We start from the raw sequence: 20,928 nt of genomic DNA, 5'->3' as shown, positions 1-20,928 counted from the left end.
AAGAAAATGGGGGTGTGGGATTCATAGGGTTCCGAATATTGATTAAAGAAGGTAATACAATTGTTCCTGAAGGAGAGACGGTTGAGTCCTGGCTCGGTCATTTGCTGCAATTCATAATCAAAATAGGTGGAGAGACTAAACAATGTAGCAATAAGGTTTTACAAGAATATCTTAATGTGTTGGAAACCAGCTGTAGCAATGATAGTATTAGTGATGTAGAGTTTCTTTGTGTGAATTTAAGAAAGCTATTTATAGTACAGGTCAGATGGCTCCAGGAAAGGATGATACATGTTATTGCATGTTTAAACATATGGTCAACAACCCCCTTGAGATAATATGACATTTTTAGAATCATAATTGGAGTTCAGGCCATCTTCCCTCCTCATGGAAAATGGCAATTGTGTCTATTCTAAAACCTGGGAAACCCCTGATGGATCCTTCTAGTTATAGACCAATATCACTGACGTCCCATTTGTGTAAACTTACGGAATGGATGGTGATAGTGTGGTTGAATTATATTTTGGAAAAGGGAGGTGATGTGCTGTTGTTAACAGACTGGATTAATTTGAGGGGCAAGTGCTGGTTCCACGCCACATGTTTCAAAATCAGTCAATGATTTTATGCAGAAAACTCCGCAGCTACTTTAACACAGCAAGCTTCCACAAACAGTATACTCAATGGAGACGTCAATCCATGGCCTCGTATACTGTTGCAATGAGGCCACACTCAGGTAGGAGGAACAACACCTTGTATTCTGTCTGGGCAGCCTCCAATCTGATGGCATGAACATCGACTTCTTGATCTTCCAGTCATGCCCCCCCTCGCTCATCATTCCCAATCCCCCTTTACCTCTCATTGCCTGCCCATCGCCTCCCTCTGGTGTTCCTCCCCCCTTTTCTTTCATCCATGGCCTTCTGTTCTCTCCTTTCAGATTCCCCCTTCTCCAGCCCTGTATCTCTTTCACCAAACAACTTCCCAGCTCTTTACTTCATCCCTCCCCCTCCCAGTTCCATCTGTCACTTTGTGTTTCTCTCTCCCCTCCGCCACCTTTAAAATTTACTCCTCATTGTTTTTTCTCCAGTCCTGCTGAAGAATCTCGGCCCAAAACGTCAGCTGTACTTTTATCCACAGATGCTGCCTGGCCTGCAGAGTTTCTCCAGCATGTTGTGTGTGTTCCTTGGATTTCCAGCATCTGCAGATTTTCTCCTGTTTATTACTCAATGTCAACAAGCATTTTGTATGACAACTGTCACAGTCTCACTCATTTAGAAATGCGGATATGAAACTCGAGGTTCAGCAGATGCTGGGAATAAACTGTAAAGTGACACACACAAAGTACTGCGGGAACTCAGCAGGTCAGGCAGCAGCTAAACAGAGGAATAAACAGTCTAGATAGGATGAAGTGTCTTGGCCCATAATATCAACTATTTATTTGTCTGCACAGATGCTGCTGGGGGGCACTGAGTCCCTCCAGTACTTTGCAAACATAAACCTCTTTTTTCAGTCAATCAGTTTCCAAATGTTGCTGAACTTTCATTTGCAGCCTCATCCTCCTGGTCTGATTCCCTCCTTCTACTCTACGTAAACTCGAGCCTCCATCACATCTGGAGCTCCAAAGCCCTCATTTGTGCTGACCCCTCTTGTTTCTGCTCCACCATTCTGCTGTCGTACTTTAGAGGAGAGTGTTGTATTGCAACAGCCCGGCAATGTGAGGCACAGCCCTTCGAAATCAGTGAAAATGACACAAAACAATGAACAGAGCGGGACAGGAAGATTTTAACAACACAAGACTTCAGCCTTGGTCCAGAGCTGTGAGGGATGAGGAATATTTGGGAGAAAACCACAGTAAATTAATCCTCTGCAGTTTACAGAAAGTCGTGGAGTGAATTCAAGGTAAACCTCTTCATCCCCAGACCGGTGACCAGTTACATCCTGAACATTATAGGGTGAGTTAGTGGTGAACGGCAGGGATGGGGTTGAAAGCTCTGGTGTGCAATAGGAACACAAGCAGGTACCAGCTGGACTGGGTGGCCTCTCGACTGTTCATTATCAGTGTGACAGGGAGGAAGCACATGAGACACAGGATTTGAAATGAAATTGATCTATTTGTCTATGACAGATCCACAATATTAAACATCAGTGTATTTTAAGATGGTGGGATGAACCCCCTCAATGCTCAGTGACCAGGGTTCAGTCCTGGGTCTGATGACCAGCCACAATATCTGTGGAATCTGACATTAACAGTCCCATATACAGCTTATTATAACTTCCTCCCTGATGTGAAGTTGCTGGTGTTTCAGCAGGTGGGATGACTTGAGTAAATTTCTTTGCTGACTCAGGACAGAAGTGTGTCCTCTATGAATTGTAAACTCACTGGAGCCTCACACGGTGGGTGAACTGAATGAATCTCCTCCCACACTTGGAACAGGTGTGAAGCTATACTGAGAGACAGAGACAACAGAGCCAAGTCTAGCTGCTCACCGGTGTGAACTGGCTGGTGTTTTAATAGCTCATGTGACTGAATGAATCCCGTCTGCCATGGAGCAGGTGAATGGCCTCTCCCCGTGTGAACTTGCTGGTGTATCTGCAGGTGCAGTGGCCTGGTGAATCCCTTCCAAAATGAGAGGCGGTGAACGCCAACTCACTGGTATCAACTCTATGGCCATTTATCAGGTCAGTCCATGGACAAGTCCACGTATTGGGACTCTGGTGTGCTGTCTTCTCAACCATCTCTCCCTTCATATTCAGTGATTGGTAGCATTCAAATGCTGGGGAACCGACAGACACAGCAGAAGTGACACGCTGTTGCATTTGAGATTCTCAGACAGAAATTCTTTGCCTTTTCTGCCTGTAAAATGTTTGCAAAGAAGATCAACAGGTGAAAAAGAATATATCTCAGCTGAGATTATTTTGGTTTTCATGTTGATGTCTGATGTCACACTGTTACAGTGAGGCTGAACACTGTCCGGAGGAACAACACTTCTAACTGGGCATAGTTCAGGCATAAGGACACAACATCAAATTCTCTGTTTTCATCTCTGCCCATCAAGCTGTGACTTGGCTCAGTGTGTCTCTCTCCATTACTTATAGCTTCACATTCTGGGTATCTCCCACAGACCTACTAAGCACACAATACAAACAGAGCTGCTTTGTGAGAGTTTCTGCTGATTGTGACCCTGCTGGCATTCGACGGCAGTAAATTCAGAGTCAGCAATGCCATTAACCCTCAAGAGAATGTGATCAGGTTTTCTTGGTGCAGATTGACACTGCGGTATTCTTGCAGTGTGAAGACTTTTACAAATAAAATGGCATGAGGCATTTTCTGTTTCAGGAAAACCATAACAACTCATTTATTGTCCTCCAAATACAGAAACATAAAGCAGTTTAAAAAAAAAACTTCACATACTTACATCATAACAGCAGTCCAGCTTCTAAAAGAGAAACACAACAGAATGTCAGTGGTCATTAATTACGCACATTTCCAGCCATGACATTACCCTACGGTGACCCCACCCCCCACTGAATCCTCTTACTGCTCCCCCTCTGTGACCTTTAGAGCAGTTTACTTCCTTTTAGTGACACTTGCAAGATAATACAGAGAAACACATCAAGTTCTCTCGTGTATTAGTGCTCCTAAGGGTGCTGCCATTTACTGTGGAGTTTCTTACGACATTTTACCTGTAAAACTCCTCACACTTGTCCAGATTAAAATCCATTTCCCCCATTTCTCCATCCATGATTCCAATTGATCTATATCCACTTCTGTCCATTTGACAACCTTCCTCACCACCCACAACTATACCAACATTCGTGTCATCAGCGATCTGATCTGTCCATGTGTGTTTTAATCTGATCAAACAAAGGTCCCATCACTGATCACTGTGGACACACTGGTTACATATCTACAGTCAAAATCATTCTCAATCCTATCAGTTCAAATTTTGCTACACGATACACACCATTCAAACCTTCCCACACCGAAACTCGAGGAAAGTTACACATTTATCACAAGACCAGAGTTGGGTTGAATGGTCTGGGCTTGTTACTCTGGATGCTCTGCTCCAAAGTCCATTCAGATTAGTACAACGTAACCAGACACATCATCACTGAGATACTGATGTACAGCATTGTGTCACAAACAGGAGAAAATCTACAGTTGCTGGAAATCAAGCCACACACACAAATGCTGAACAAACTCAGCGGGTCAGGCAGCATCTATAGAAAAAAAACACAGCCACTGTTTTGGGACAAAACCCTTCGGCAGTACTTAGGAGAAAATCTGAGGAGTAGATTTAAAAGGTGGGGAAGGGGAGAGAGAAAATAAGGTGCGGGTGAAACCTGTAGGGGGCTGGGAAGTTGATTAGTGAAAGAGACAGGAGGCCATGGAAGAAAGAAAAGGGGGGAGGAGCACCAGAGGGAGATGGTGGGTGGGCAAGATGATGGGAAATGGTGAAGGGGGGGGTGTGGGAGGCATTACCAGAAATGCGAGAGTTCGATGTTCATGCCGTCAGGTTGGAAGCCACCCATAAGGTGTTGTTCCTCCAACAAATGTGTGGCCACATCGCATTGTGTGATATTGTTTAAAAAGCTAAAAAGAATTCAAGTGTGAGGATGAATCTGAAAGAAGTTTCTACATTTGCATTGCATGAGAGACTGGGAGACACAGTGCCAAGTACCAACTCCCACACTGTACCAGAAACTGACAGGTACAGAATGAACCCCACACTCTCACACTGTACCAGAGGCTGACAGGTAGAAAATGAACCCCACACTCTCACACTGTACCAGAGACTGACGGGTACAGAATGAACCCCACACTCTCACACTGTACCAGAGACTGACGGGTACAGAATGAACCCTGTACATAATGTACAGACATTACGTACTTTAACAAACCCGAACAACGCTCCTCCCCAACTCAAGACAGCACCACTTTGATCAATTTACACTGCAGTGGACTGTCTTGAGACTCGTTCAAATTCTCTGCAACACACATCAAAGTTGCTGGTGAAGGCAGCAGGCCAGGCAGCATCTCTAGGAAAGAGGTACAGTCGACATTTTGGGCCGAGAACCTTCGGCAGGACTAACTGCTAATTCTCTTCTCTTTTTACAATTCTGTACAGCAGTTTAGTTCTTGTGAGCACTGTATTGTGGATACTATGTGTTTATGATGCTGCTGCAGTAAATTTATCTTTCACCTGGTCCATTTGACCTTCGGTCTCCTGCTGTCCTGTTTCATTACATAAACGTTTCATATTATAGAAACATAGAAAATAGGTGCAGGAGTAGGCCATTCGGCCCTTTGAGCCTGCACCGCCATTTATTATGATCATGGCTGATCATCCAACTCAGAACACCGCCCCAGCCTTCCCTCCATACCCCCTGACCCCCATAGCCACAAGGGCCATGTCTAACTCCCTCTTAAATATAGCCAATGAACTGGCCTCAACGGTTTCCTGTGGCAGAGAATTCCACAGATTCACCACTCTCTGTGTGAAGAAGTTTTTCCTAATCTCGGTCCTAAAAGGCTTCCTCTTTATCCTCAAACTGTGACCCCTTGTTCTGGACTTCCCCAACATCGGGAACAATCTTCCTGCATCTAGCCTGTCCAATCCCTTTAGGATCTTATACGTTTCAATCAGATCCCCCCTCAATCTTCTAAATTCCAACGAGTACAAGCCCAGTTCATCCATTCTTTCTTCATATGAAAGTCCTGCCATCCCAGGAATCAATCTGGTGAACCTTCTCTGTACTCCCTCTATGGTAAGGATGTCTTTCCTCAGATTAGGGGACCAAAACTGCACACAATACTCCAGGTGTGGTCTCACCAAGGCCTTGTACAACTGCAGTAGTACCTCCCTGCTCCTGTACTCAAATCCTCTCGCTATAAATGCCAGCATACCATTCGCCTTTTTCACCATCTGCTGTACCTGCATGCCCACTTTCAATGACTGGTGTATAATGACACCCAGGTCTCGTTGCACCTCCCCTTTTCCTAATCGGCCACCATTCAGATAATAATCTGTTTTCCTATTTTTGCCACCAAAGTGGATAGCTTCACATTTATCCACATTAAATTGCATCTGCCATGAATTTGCCCACTCACCCAACCTATCCAAGTCGCCCTGCATCCTCTTAGCATCCTCCTCACAGCTAACACTGCCACCTAGCTTCGTGTCATCTGCAAACTTGGAGATGCTGCATTTAATTCCCTCATCCAAGTCATTAATATATATTGTAAACAACTGGGGTCCCAGCACTGAGCCTTGCGGTACCCCACTAGTCACCGCCTGCCATTCTGAAAAGGTCCCGTTTAATCCCACTCTTTGCTTCCTGTCTGCTAACCAACTCTCCACTCACAGCAATACCTTACCCCCAATACCGTGTGCTTTAAGTTTGCACACTAATCTCCTGTGTGGGACCTTGTCAAAAGCCTTCTGAAAATCCAAATATACCACATCTACTGGTTCTCCCCTATCCACTCTACCAGTTACATCCTCAAAAAATTCTATGAGATTCGTCAGACATGATTTTCTTTTCACAAATCCATGCTGACTTTGTCCGATCATTTCACCGCTTTCCAAATGTGTTGTTATCACATCCTTGATAACTGACTCCAGCAGTTTCCCCACCACCGACGTTAGGCTATTAACTGTGTGTTTTCCTCATTCCATCTGCTTTTCTAGCAGATACGACGGGCCGAATGACCGAATACTGCCGCTGTAGTTGGTCCATTTTGTATTTTAGATTTCCTTCCTGCGGAATTAACCGGCAGCAGCAACTCACCACATCGGCGACAGTTCCCAGTCCACGGCGTTACCCAAAACGAACACTGGGTAGTGCAGAACGAGTTCTGATTGGTTGAACGAATTCCTTTAGCTATCCAATCAAATTATCTTACTGCATGAACGTTACTTCAAATAGCCATTGTGAAACATAGGCATCCCATCCCTCATTTGCATACACCTCTGGGCGCTGCCTATTTAATTCGTGCTCCGAGCCCGTTTTGCTTATTTGTGGTTCTGAAGCGGTCAGCTGAAATGCCTGAGACAGCGAAACCCGCTCCGAAGAAGGGCGCCAAGAAAACTCTGCCCAAACCAGCGGGTAAGGCAGGGAAGAAGCGCAAGAGGCTGAGGAAGGAGAGTTACTCCATCTACATCTACAAAGTGATGAAGCAGGTTCACCCCGATACTGGCATCTCCTCCAAGGCCATGAGCATCATGAATTCATTCGTCAACGACATCTTCGAGCGCATCGGGGGCGAGGCTTCCCGCCTGGCCCATTACAACAAGCGGTCAACCATCACCTCACGGGAGATCCAGACCGCCGTGCGCCTGCTGCTGCCCGGGGAGCTGGCCAAGCACGCCGTTTCCGAAGGGACAAAGGCGGTGACCAAGTACACCAGCTCCAAGTAAAGCTCCCCAGTGAGATGATCGGAAACACAACGGCTCTTTTAAGAGCCACTCACGATTTCACTGAGAGAATTGTACTAGCATTTAGGCAATACATGGCGCACGTTTTATGTGTGGTGACTTTTACAGGAGCTAAAGAGCGGTTGGAATATCCGCTTCATCTTCCCTCTATAATCCTGGTGTTTAACATTCCTCCCACTCCCATTGCTGTTTTAGCTGTGGGTTCAGGAGTTTATTAGTTGGAGTTAGGTAACTTCTCTTAATCTCATTTTAATTCGAGGCCGGAACGACTTCACGGTTCTTTCATACAACAGTTTTTAAAAAAAAAAAAATTGCAGACTAGCCGCTGGTCACAGTTTGTCCATAACCTGCTAACGTTTACACAATGACCGGCACCGGGCAGAAGCTGAGTGTCAGATTTACTCGGTTCCTTTCCGAGTTGAAAGAAATTTGAGTGCCCAGACACTCCATTATCAACTACACTTACATTAAATGTGCCCGGTTTCAGTAACAGGGGGAAATACGAAGACCCAGTCCTCAAACAGATCAGCAATGATTTAGTTTCAGATTAAATTTGAACAATGAGTTTTTTTGGCGGGCTTTTTCCAATTTTCAGAGTACTTTGGGGAGGAGATGGTTACACTGCGCGCTTCTACCTTTACGGGCTCTTGATTGGTGATTAAGGCAGTTCGTCGATTGGGCCATTTCTTTTAACCAATGAAAACAAGCAGCATTAAACCAATCACAAGCATTAGTTTGCATTCTCAAAGAAAGTATAAAAATGCGAGCTGGGGTGGGGTGAACATTCCATCACTGTCGTTGGAGCAGTTACTGTGACTTTGAAAATGTCTGGACGTGGAAAAAGCGGCGCCGGCAAAGTTCGGTCCAAGGCCAAATCTCGCTCATCTCGGGCTGGACTGCAGTTCCCGGTCGGCCGAGTTCATCGACTCCTAAGAAAGGGCAACTATGCTGAGCGGGTGGGTGCCGGAGCCCCTGTTTATCTGGCTGCTGTGCTCGAGTATCTGACAGCTGAAATCCTCGAATTGGCCGGCAATGCAGCCCGGGACAATAAGAAGACCCGCATCATCCCCCGGCACCTGCAGCTGGCCGTCCGCAACGACGAGGAGCTGAACAAGCTGCTGGGAGGGGTGACCATCGCCCAGGGCGGTGTGTTACCCAATATCCAGGCTGTGCTGTTGCCCAAGAAAACCGGCGGTGCCAGTAAGTGAGGCGACGTAAACTGAACCTATTTACCCAAAGGCTCTTTTCAGAGCCACTCACAGTGTCTGTGGAAGGGCTGAACAGCGGGTGATTACCGTTCGGAGTAACTCGGCTGTGTATCTGACACGGCCCCGATCGGAGGCATCTCTGGTAACGTTTTCTCTCCTTCCGTCGTGTTTCTTCCGCGAATTAAATCGGTATAAGTCTGCAGAGTACGCGGTCCGCTTCGCCCTGACTCATTTCCCGTCTCTGCTGGCTGAATGGAGCTCTCTCCCCTTGCGGGGCGGGGAAATTAACTTTCAGAGTCAACCCCCGGAGGGTGAATTTAATCTCCGATCATTGAACGATTCCGGTCTTCATGACCTGAAACCGCGTTGTCTGGGTTTCACATTGCGGGTTGACCCTGGACCGTTCCGCTGATCGCTTCATGAGCAATTCCCACCGCCTCACAGAACAATATTGATTTGCAGCTTCACATTTATCTACAAAAGTACATTTACCATATGGAACTGACAGTATTTACTGAAAATCTCGTGCGCCTGGGTCTCTGAAATATAAATGAACATTTGCAAAGACGGGGTCAGTTTGGTCAGATCTCCCGAGACACGGCTCCCTCTGTGAGGCGGTGGGTCGCTCTGATACAGACTTTTGTTTGTGCCAGGAAGAAAAGGGAGGGGGTGGATGGATCGACAAGGAGGTTCAGTGCTGTCCTGTCTCTAATAGGAACTTCTAAATACTGATTGATAAAACTGGACACACAGAATAAATTCTGCGCCACCAACCCTTTTGCAGTGCGGCAGTCCCAGTATACATGATGCGGCAATCCCCAGGGATGTCTTCTCTAAGTACCACTGAGATGTTCTCTCTGGTCAAACACATCTCTCCATCTCTCTCCCCTCCACTCCATCGTACCTGTAGCATTTGTATTGTGAAACTGATCTGCCGGTCCTGCCCCTCCGACAATCATTTTTCTGTTGGGGATATAATATCCCAGTCTCCTGCACGGATCCATGCCCAGGGGCCATCTGCTGTTCAGAGAACAAAGGACAGTACAGGAGTGGCCCTTTGGCCCTTCTCTACATATTCTTGTGACTGTCTAAATTTCCTTAAATACTCCTGTGCTCTCTGCCTCTGCCTCTGCCAACACCCCTGACAGTGCATTCCATGTCTCCATCAATCTGTTGTCTTCACTTTCTTCCTCTGAGCTTAAATACATGCCTTCTGTGAAAAATATTACTGGCTGTCTACACCAACTATGACCACAAAATTCCACAGGTTTCTATCAAATCTCTCCTGAGCCGACGCCACTCCAGAAGCAAAAGGTTTCAGCACGTCGAGCCTCTCCTCAGCGCACACCTCCTCCAGACATCCTGCTCCAAACCCTCCACATGCTTCCTATAATGAGGTGATCAGAACTGAACACTATACTCTCAATGTGGCCTAACCAGCATTTTATAAACCTGTAACATCATGTCCTGGGGCTTGAACTCAGTGCCTTGCCTGATGAAGGTAACCATGCCATACACCGACTTTACCTCCCTGTCAACCTGTGCTCCCAGTTTTAGGGAACCGATGTCTCTGAACCTCGACATCCTTCTCTTTGTCAATACTGTTAATGTTCCTGCCATTAACTGTGTACACACCCTTGATGTTGGATCTCCCAAGGTGCAGCCCTAGGTATCCTTTTCACCACAACGAATGTACGAAATGCAATGGGATTATCTTCAATCCTACTTGCCGGAGATTTTTCATCAGTGTTTCCAGCTGTCCAAACATTCTTGAGTTCCCCTGTTTTTTAAATATAGTCCTCAAACACCCTGTTTGATTACAGATTCCTAAGCCTTACTTATGCTTCTTCCTCCTCCTTGATTAAATTAACTTCCTGTCACATCATCCAAGGTTCCTGAACCTTGCCATCCTTGACCCTTCCTCTTACTGGAAAAAACTGGCCCTGAAACACTGCCCTGGTCTTTAAACAAACTCCAGGTCAGATGTGGATTTGCCTCAAAATCCATCGTTACATATTGCTGTGCCTGGCATCTAACTCAGCTTCAATCTCTCCATTCAGTGACTGGTGTTCTATTTCACATCCCCCTGTCAATCTCTTTCAACCCTCATAGGGCGCAGCAATGAACTTCATGATCCTGACCGCCCTCCAGTAAAACTGCAAACCATCCCTCTTGTAAATGTCACCCCAGCACCAGAAGAGGTTCCAATGTTCTGTAATCTTGAAACCCTGTCCCTGTATCAGCTCCTTAGCCACACATTCATCAGCTCTCACTTTCTGTTTGTATCCCTACCACCACAGGGCACTAGGAGTAAACTGGAGATTACAACATTTCAGGTTCTGCTCCATAACTTCTTCCCTAACTCTCTGTGGGACATCATCCCTTTTCTACCTGTCCATTGGTACCAATGTGAATCACCATCTCTGGCTGAATGAACACCATCCCCCTGTTCTGTATCTGCTCCGAGATGTCCCTGACTCTCAGAGTATTTACAACTTTTAAAACCAATAAAAAGCAACAAAAAAACTCATAAAGGGAGGGAAAAGTTAGAATACGAAGGTAAGCTAGCCACTGGTATTAAAGAGTATACCAAAAGTTTCTTCAGATATACAAAGTGTAAAAGAGAGGCAAAAGTAGATATTGGTTCATCGGAAGATGTTACTGGAGAGGTAGTAATGGGGTACAGGAAAATGGCAGACAATCTGAATAAGTATTGTGCATCAGTCTTCACTGGGGACGATATTAGCAGTCTGCTGGAAATTCAAGAGAATCAGGGGGAAGAAATGAGTGATTTTGCCTTTACTAGGGAGATGGTCCTTGGGAATCTGAAAGGTCTGAAGGTAGAGAATTCACTTGGACCAGATTATCTACACCAGTGCTATGAAAGATGTGGCTGAAGAGATTGTGGCAGTTTTAGTAATAATCTTTCCATAATCTCTGGATTCTGGTATGGTTCCAGAGAACAGGAAAATTGCAAAGGTCATCCACTCTTAAAGAAGAGGGAGAAGCAGAAGAAAGCAAATCATAGGCCAGCTAGTCCGATCTCAGTGGTTGGGAAGATGATGGAGTCAATTGTCAAGGATGTATTTTTGGGTACTTGGCAACACATGAAAAAATAGGCCAAAGTCAGCATGGTTTCCTTTAATCAGTCCTCACCAAAGACTTGTGTATCTGCAACACTTCTTCTCAACTCTTGTACTCAGTGACATGAATGATGAAGGCCGGCAGATCAAACCCCATCTTCACCACCGTACCTAGCTGAGACGTCACTTTCAGTGAATTACACATTCACATGGACATTATTTATATAAATTACAAACAACAAAGGTCCTGTCACCCAGTGGCACACCACTAGACAGACAGCTCCAGTCTGAGACACAACCCTCAACCATCAGCCTCTGCCTCCTGTCACCGAGGCAATTATGGAATCGATCAACTATCTCCCCAGATTCCAGTTTCTAGATCTAACCTTCCAGACTATAGTCAAAGGCCTGGTTAATGTCCATATAAACAACATCCACAGCCCTAACCTCATCTACACCCTTGTGAAACCCCTCAAAGGGCTGCAAGAAATTACCAGACATAATTTTCCTTGCACAAAACTGTGCTGACTGTCTTGAATCAAACCAAATTTTGGTGGATCCTGTTCATCAGAAACTCTTCCAACAAATTACAGACTGATGGGCCTGTAGTTTCCACTACCCTTTTTGAACAATGGCAGCGCATAAACCATCAGTCCTGAAGTCATAGGAGCAGGATTAGGCCTTTTGGCCCATTCAGTCTGTTCTGCCATTCCATCATATATCCCTCTCAACCCCATTCTCCTGCCTTCTACCCATAAACTTTGATACCCTTAATAATAATTAAAAATCTACTAACCTCTGCTTTAAATAAACCCACTGACTGCCTTTATGGCTGCCTGTGGAAATGAAATCCATTGATTCATCACCTTCTGACTAAAGAAATTACTCATCTCTATTCTAGAGGGGCATCTTTTATTGAGGGTGTGGTTTGGTTCTAGATTCCTCCATTATTGGAAACATCCTCTCACATCAACGCTATCTAGGCCGTTCAATATTCAATGTGTTTCTATAAGATTCTCCCTCATTCTTCTAGACTCCAGTGACTGCAGGCCCAGATTATCAAATGATTATTACATCCTAACTCTTTCAGTCCTGGGATCATTCTCGTGAATTTCCACTACAGCCTCTGCAATGCCAGCACATCCTTTCTTAGAAAAGTTACCCAAGCCTGCTCATGATACTCCAAATAAGGTCTGACCAAAGCCTCAGCATTAGATCCTTGTTTTTATTTTCTAGTTCTCTTGAAATGCATGCAAGTATTACATTTGCCTTCCTCACTACCAACTCAATGTGTGCATTAACCTTTAGGGAATCGTGCACTAAGACCCTTCACACAACTGATTTCTGTTCTCTCCCTGATTAGAAAGAGCCTAGGGTGTTATTCCTCCTACCAGAGTACATGACCACACACTTCATTACACTGTATTTCATCTGGCACTTCCTTGTCCATTCTCCAAATCTGTCCAAGTGCTTCCTCAACACAGCCTGCCTCTTCATATCATCCACAGTCTGGGCCTCAAAACTATCAATTCCACATTAGTTACCCTGTCCAATCATGTGCAACCTCAACTGGTGCCTGAGATGAAGCAAAATAATCTCCCCCCTGGCCTCCACAGTGTATTCTCCAGCTTCCCACAAAGTATGAGAATGTACCTGATAAAGCCCTGGAGATTTAACAACCTTAAAGAATTTTTGCAATGGTGAAATAACTGTCAGAAATATTCATGGATAGCCTCTCCTATTTCATTTGCCTCCACACACAGATGGCCATGTTCACCTCCAAGGGGAACGATTCTGTGTCTAACTTAACTTTTCCTATGAATATACCAAGAGAATCTCTTGGATTTTGCTCACTTTGCCTTCTGAATCATGATATCCTCCTTTTACCCTCCAAACTTTTATTAGAGATCCTATCTCTAATAATATTCTCGAATAATTTCCCGAACATTGATCCAAGACTCACCAATCTGTAATTTGTCTCCATTGCCTGAGGAACAACATGCCCTGGAATATCAACATTCCCTTCTCTGATCTCACTATCCTCCATGACCACATTGATGAATACTGATGAGAAGTACAGGTTTAGTCCTTCGCACACTTCAGACATAAACTCTCTCCTCTGTGCTTGTGTTGTCGTACCCTCTTCGCAGTGCCCCTTCTCACCAAAGTTATTTCTTCTTCCCATTTCACACTTCTGATTCTCTCTCTAACTTCTCTCTTACTTGTTTCATGTTGCCAGAGGCTTTCTCCAATTTCTACTTCTGAAATATTCCTTATCCTTCATTTTCTTTCAGTCTGAATTCATAACATCTCTCACTATGCCCCTCTGCCAGACTTTACCATCCTTGTGTTTCCTCCTCATAGAAACAGTTCTGTCTGAATTCTGACCCGATTGCTTTTAAACATCATTTACATGTTCAATGTAGACAGTTGCAATTAACTGTACCCCAAATGACCATATTACCACCAGGTCCAGTCTTGTCCTTATTTACTGTTCCCAAAATGAAACTTCTATCAATGGCCAGGCTCATTTCCCAATACAATGTTTTCTATGACATTTATAGCGAGAGGATTCGAGTACAGGAGCAGGGAGGTACTACTGCAGTTGTACAAGGCCTTGGTGAGACCACACCTGGAGTATTGTGTGCAGTTTTGGTCCCCTAATCTGAGGAAAGACATCCTTGCCATAGAGGGAGTACAAAGAAGGTTCACCAGATTGATTCCTGGGATGGCAGGACTTTCATATGAAGAAAGACTGGATGAACTGGGCTTGTACTCGTTGGAATTTAGAAGATTGAGGGGGGGATCTGATTAAAACGTATAAGATCCTAAAGGGATTGGACAGGCTAGATGCAGGAAGATTGTTCCCAATGTTGGGGAAGTCCAGAACGAGGGGCCACAGTTTGAGGATAGAGGGGAAGCCTTTTAGGACCGAGATTAGGAAAAACTTCTTCACACAGAGAGTGGTGAATCTGTGGAATTCTCTGCCACAGGAAACAGTTGAGGCCAGTTCATCGGCTATATTTAAGAGGGAGTTAGATATGGCCCTTGTGGCTACGGGGGTCAGGGGGTATGGAGGAAAGGCTGGGGCGGTGTTCTGAGTTGGATGATCAGCCATGATCATAATAAATGGCGGTGCAGGCTCGAAGGGCCGAATGGCCTACTCCTGCACCTATTTTCTATGTTTCTATGGCTCCCTTCCCGGGTTAGACTATCCACTTCTATATTAAGTAACATCCCAGTATTCTTCTAACATATTTGGTGATATCTCAGCCCCTGACTCTAAGGGAATCCCAGTCAACATTGGGGAAATTAGTCACCCACTGCAACTACCCTGTTGCTTTTACATCTTTCATTACCTGCTACATTTCTGTTCCTTTATCTCCTGCTGGCATTTGGGAGGCCTGTGGTATAACCCCATCAGTGAATGCACCTCTCTTATCCTGAGCTCTATCCACATTGTCCCACTGGATGAACCCTCCAGTGTGTCCTCTCTTAGTCCCTCACCCACAATTCCATATAAAGGCTGATCTGCCATCAGCCTTCCTTGTATGTCAATCCCACTTCCCTGATTTTACAAAACATTTATCTTCCTTCTCTTTGAATCTTTTCAGTTATCCAGCCTCCCCATTCATCTCAGTTGGGGAATTCCAGTGTTTGTTATACAGTGTTTTTTTAATCATTTGTGGCCTTGTAGAACAGTGCAGGCATGTACTCTGGTTTCCTGTAGTCCACAGTTTTGAGTGCCACAGTTCCACACAGTTATCAGATTATGTAAAGGGAGAGGGAGTTTGATGAAGTGAACCTGGGCAGTTGGCACATTTTGCATGTCACAGTTCCCGAGGAAATGTTTGATTGCCCATAATTCGGAACGTGGCAAGATCCAATAAAAAGAAATTAGACTTAACCAGAGCGGTCATTGTATGAGTGGGCCAGAATTGGAGTGGGGAGTTCAGGTTTCGTCTCTTCTGAGAGATGTAGGCCATAGGTAGATATATTTTGATTTAATCTTTATTTCTTTTGTATTACACATTTAGAGCAGAGGGGATGCCAGACAAGATACTTGTCTTGATGGAAGGAGACAGAGGGTGGTCATGGCAGCTTGTTATTCAGGTTGGAGGCCTCTGACCAGTGACAGTCACAGGGATCGGTGCTGGTACTGTCAGTTGTCATCTACATTAACAATTTTCTGACATTGTAGTGACAGTGAGTTTGCAGATGACAGCAATGTTGGTGGTAGTGTGGACTGTGAAGATTGTGTGAGAGTACAATAGGATGGAGATTAACTGGGGAAGTCGGCCAAAAAATGGCAGAAGGATATTGATGTGGACAAGTTTGAGGTGTTGCATTATGAGAAGTTCAACCAGGGAAGGATCTGCACAGTAAATTCTTGTTCCTTGGAGAGTATTATAGAAGAGGTTCCATGAAATACAGAAACATCATTCACTGAAAGAGACAACACAGGTAGTCAGGATGGTGAGGGTGGTGTTTGGCCTATTTGTCTTCATTGATCAGGGAACTGAGTAGAGAATTTGGGATGCCGTATGACAGCTGTAAAAGTCAAAGTGAGACCAGACTGTATTTTGCACAGTTCTGGTCATCCAGTTGCAGGAAAGATGTCATGAAGCTGCCAAGTGTGGAGGGAAGTTTGATGAGAATGTTACTGACACTGGAGGACTTTAATTATCAGCAGAAGCTGGACAGACTGGGACTCTCTTTCTCTCTCCTGAGAGAGTAAGGAGCTGTCTGGTGACCGTCCAAAGGTTTACAAAATCAGTAGGTGAGCACTCTTTTTGTAGGGTAGGGAAGCCTAAATTTACAGGGTAATTGTTTAAGATGAAGGGGAAACATTTAAAAGCTACCTTATGGGTGGGGGATGTTGCATCTTTGAATAAGGAGACCAACACTTCAGTGATAAGAGGGGTTTTGATGAGGTCTTGTAAGTATAGGTTTTAAATAAAATGATGAATGATGATTTTGATGGGATTATACTGCCGGCCTCCCAATTGGCTCAGATATTGTGCAGCAGACATATTAGTAAATCACACAGAGGGGTAATGGGAACAAGTTTACAGCAGTTGGGCATTTCAACTTTCCCAGATTACCTTGTATGAAAAGTTTCAGTCTCCAGGAGAAATTTGGCAGACACAGGATTGGTTCATCCCTCAGCAGAAACAGTATTTAAAAGGGAGGATGAGGCAACCATCACTAACAACAGAAGACAAAGGCAGCATAAAAGAACATGAGAGGGCAAAGAATATCACCAAAATTAATGGGAAGCTAAAGGAATGGGAAACTTAAAAAAAAACAGAACAACTATAATAACAATATGCAGAAGTCAGATGAATTATGAAAGTAACTGGCCAATAATAGAAACAAGATACAAAAAGATTTATTTTCAGATATATGAAGAGTAAAAGAGGCAAGAATGGACAAGGTTTTAGGTTTCCTATTCTCATCTTCAGACTCACACCCCTCCCTGATCCTCTTTTTACACGATTTAGTTTATTCTGTACTTCTTATTTTAACTGTTTTTTTAAAGAAATTGCTCTGTACTGCTGTAGCAAAACAACAAAGTTAATGACATATGTCCGTGATAATGAACATGATTTTGAATTTGATACTAATCACCTTCACTGATCAATGCCAGTGCACAAAAGTTTTATTAATGAGTTGGAGTAACTTCCCTCAACTTTACTTGGAAGGATGTCGCGGATTACAGGGTGCTCATGATCACTTAGGGAAGAGGGTCAAGTGTGGCAAATGCATTTCAATACAGATAAGTGTGAGGCGGTGCATATTGGAAAGTCAAACCAATGTAGAACTTACACTATGAATGATCGGTCATTGGGGACTGGAATGGGCCGGAGAGATTTAGGGGTAAAGTGAACACAGTTCATTGAAAGTTGTGTCACTTGCAGACAGGGTGGTGAAGAACGGGGTTTAACATGCTGGTCTTCATTAGTCAGGGGATAGAGTATATCAGTTGTGACATTATGTCACAGTTGTGTAAATGACTGGAGGACACACTTGCCGATTTGTATACAGCTCTTGTCACCATTATAGGAAACGTGGTTAAACTGGGGAAAGTGTAGAAAAGATTTCCAAGGTATATTTCCCGGACCCGAGGTTCTCAGTTACATAGTCAGTTTGGCCAGACAATGTCCTTTGTCCTTCATTCCTTGGAATCAGAATCAGATTTATCACCGTGTTATATGACGAGGAACCTGTCGTTTTGTTCTGACAGCAGTACAGGCCTCTGAAGGTGCAGATGTGAACATTGTGTCAGCATAACGCCAAGAGATTCTGGGAATGGCGAACAACGCGGCCAAAATGTTGGAGGAACCCAGCAAGTCAGGCAGCATCTCCCACCAGAGTCCTGATGAAGGGACTCGGCCCGAAATGTCGACTGTTCATTCTCAGCATTGATGCTGCCTGACTTGCTGATTCAGAGACAGTGTTTGAAAGCGGCGGGCGATTAGACGAGTATCACTGTGTTTGTGGGTCCGAACACATCGCCAGATTTCCCAGCGCCTCCTGTACAAAAAGAAAAGATTTCTCTGTTATGGGATCGGCCCACTCCCCAGCTCAGTCCCGAAGCGGGAATTAACCGCAAAGTTTTAGTTAGTTTCAAAATTTCAGCCGAAAAGCAGAGAACAGGTCAACAAAATGGAGAGAGATCGCGGGCAGTGCAGTAATCAAACGGGTTAAAATAGAAAGTGCTGCCTTTAATCCCGATTAAACTCTCTTTCCGGCGAACTTTGCGGCCTCAGTGACGGAAAGGACCAGTCTGAGTCTCTGGAGTGTCCGATTTTAATTGGAATCGGAGAGTTTTTGAGGAGAGAGAAACACAGAAAAATGAAGTCTCCGGGAGCTGACAGCAGGATGTCTCCGCCCCGTCCGCTCGCTGTCTTTAAATTGCTCTGGGCCGCCGCCTTTCGCTTCAGTTCTCATTCAGTCTGATTGTGAGAAGCATTTTCCAGAGTCGCCGACATGACCGAGACAGCACCCGCCGAAACGGCTCCTCCAGCCGCACCCGCCGCCGCAAAGACGACTCCCAAGAAGAAGGCGGCCGGCCGGAGCAAACCAGCCGGTCCCAAACTGGGCGAACAAATCGATAAGATTGTGGCGGATTGTCGCGATAGGAAGGGGATGTCCGCTGTGGCCATCATGAAGGCTCTGACCAGCAGCGGTGTCGATGTGGGGAAACGTCGCGCCCAGATCAGGATGTGCATCAGGAAGAGAGTGGAAAGCGGCTCCTTGGTTCAGACCAAGGGCGCGGGTCTTTCGGGATCCTTTAAATCCGGTCAAGGAAAAAGTGCCGTGAAAGCGGTGAAGAAAGCGAACAAGCCATCGGTAAAGAAATCTGCCATCAAGAAATCTCCCAGCAAGAAGTCTGGCGCCAAGAACCCAGCGGCTAAGAAAGCGGCAGCGAAGAAACCAGCGGTTAAAAAGGCGGCAGCTAAGAAACCAGCGGCTAAAAAAGCGGCAGCTAAGAAACCAGCGGCTAAAAAAACGGCAGCTAAGAAACCAGCGGCTAAAAAAGCGGCAGCTAAGAAACCAGCGGCTAAAAAAGCGGCAGCTAAGAAACCAGCGGCGTCGAAGCCAAAGAGCCCCAAGAAACTCGCAGCCCCGAAGAAGGCGGCGGCCAAGAAGACAGCAGTCAAAAAGTGAATTAAGATATACCGTTTGTAAGTGTTTGAACCCAACGGCTCTTCTCAGAGCCACCCACATCTCAGAAAAGAGCTGATCGTGAATATTGTGATTCCCGCGCCGGGTCCGTCTGAGTTTTGCGGGGGAACTTACCGCATAAAACCCGATTTTCCCGGTACCTCTCTGACATTCAGAGCGGCCCTGACGTCCCAGATTTGAAGTGAAACACTGCGTTTCACTCGGGTTGTGTGTGTGTGAGAGAGAGTGAGACCGGTGGGGTGGTCTGCAGGCCCAGTTCCTTCTCCCGCTCCAGGACAGCGTGACTGAGATTCCGCACCTCGCATCCCAAAGCCCGATTCAGCTGAGTTGATTGGGAACTGCTGAAACCTATGTGAGAGGGGAGGGGGCGTCTTGAGAGAGGGATCTGTCTCTGGGGATGGACTGCAGGGGGAAGATATATGATAACCTACCCGGCGACTTTGCCGACTGACCTTCAATCAGGTACCAGCTACAAAAGTTTATTCACACAACATTTACAAGAATAAAATCAAAAATATATAATTACCGCTCTCGGAAATCTCCCACTGTACCCATCGCGACCGCATGCTCCCACTCCAAGGACAGCCGGGCATGTCGAAAGCAAACAAAACGGTAACAGCCGCAGCAGCTGTACATGCCAGGTTTGTGGGAGAAGTGAAGGGCCAGGTGAGACCCTGACAGGGAGGGAGCGCGTTCATCTCCTGTCTCTCGCTGAATTAACCTGTCGGCACAGAACAGCTGATGATTGCGGTCAGTTAATGCAAAACCGAACAACCCCATCAGGAAGGCAGATCGTCACTACAATAATCAGCAAGCGACAGCCCTTTCCTTTGCTGTGGTAGTGGCTCTTAAAAGAGCCTTTTCTTGTGCTTGTTGTGGAGGCTGGGTTTAGGCGCGCTCCCCGCGGATGCGGCGGGCCAACTGGATGTCCTTGGGCATGATGGTGACTCGCTTGGCGTGGATGGCGCACAGGTTAGTGTCCTCAAACAGCCCGACCAGGTAAGCCTCGCTAGCCTCCTGCAGGGCCATGACGGCCGAGCTCTGGAAGCGCAGATCGGTTTTGAAGTCCTGAGCGATCTCCCGCACCAGGCGCTGGAAGGGAAGTTTGCGGATGAGCAGCTCGGTGGATTTCTGGTAGCGCCGGATCTCCCGCAGAGCCACGGTGCCAGGCCGGTAGCGATGAGGCTTCTTCACTCCGCCGGTGGCTGGAGCGCTCTTCCGCGCCGCTTTGGTCGCCAACTGTTTGCGAGGAGCTTTCCCTCCGGTCGATTTACGCGCTGTCTGCTTGGTGCGGGCCATCCTCCTTCACAACCGAGAACACAGGCTGAAATACAGGAACAAGATAGACGAAACGTGCTTCGGGACAGGATTTTATACTTTTGGAAAGGGTCTGTCCATCACCTCTGATTGGCTGAACCAGGTGTCTATTAAGGTTCCTTACTGCGATTGGTTGATTCATTTCCTGCAGGCTGGCGGCGAATAAAAATTTACGACAAATAAAAATTTGCCGAG

At 45.7% G+C, this 20,928-nt stretch overlaps 3 protein-coding genes and 1 long non-coding RNA gene across 4 annotated transcripts in view; 3 read left to right on the top strand and 1 right to left on the bottom strand.

Annotated features, from left to right (window-relative positions):
• Positions 1–20,928, bottom strand: part of LOC140188981 (uncharacterized) — a 73,565-nt gene that overhangs the window by 20,916 nt on the left and 31,721 nt on the right. Inside the window, exon 3 of the long non-coding RNA XR_011883424.1 lies at positions 3,411–3,431. This is a non-coding gene — a long non-coding RNA (uncharacterized lncRNA). The remainder of the gene's footprint in view (positions 1–3,410; positions 3,432–20,928) is intronic.
• LOC140188978 (uncharacterized) overlaps positions 1–20,928 on the top strand; it is a 595,826-nt gene that overhangs the window by 561,170 nt on the left and 13,728 nt on the right. The window contains exon 3 of the mRNA XM_072245639.1: positions 8,241–8,633. Coding sequence (XP_072101740.1) covers positions 8,241–8,633 — 393 coding nt within the window. The remainder of the gene's footprint in view (positions 1–8,240; positions 8,634–20,928) is intronic.
• Positions 7,041–7,415, top strand: LOC140189311 (histone H2B 1/2-like). Its single transcript, XM_072246020.1, has one exon. The coding sequence runs from the start codon at positions 7,041–7,043 to the stop codon at positions 7,413–7,415; it is 375 nt and encodes a 124-aa protein (XP_072102121.1).
• LOC140188894 (histone H1-like) lies at positions 18,699–19,398 on the top strand. The gene has a single exon (XM_072245549.1). It carries the CDS (start codon positions 18,718–18,720, stop codon positions 19,396–19,398), a length of 681 nt encoding a protein of 226 aa, XP_072101650.1. The 5' UTR covers positions 18,699–18,717.

This window comes from Mobula birostris, chromosome 28, assembly GCF_030028105.1.
Source record: "Mobula birostris isolate sMobBir1 chromosome 28, sMobBir1.hap1, whole genome shotgun sequence".
Lineage (NCBI taxonomy): Eukaryota > Metazoa > Chordata > Chondrichthyes > Myliobatiformes > Myliobatidae > Mobula > Mobula birostris.
The sequence above is the reverse complement of the archived record's forward strand: the minus strand, read 5'-3'. Positions and strand labels throughout refer to the sequence as shown.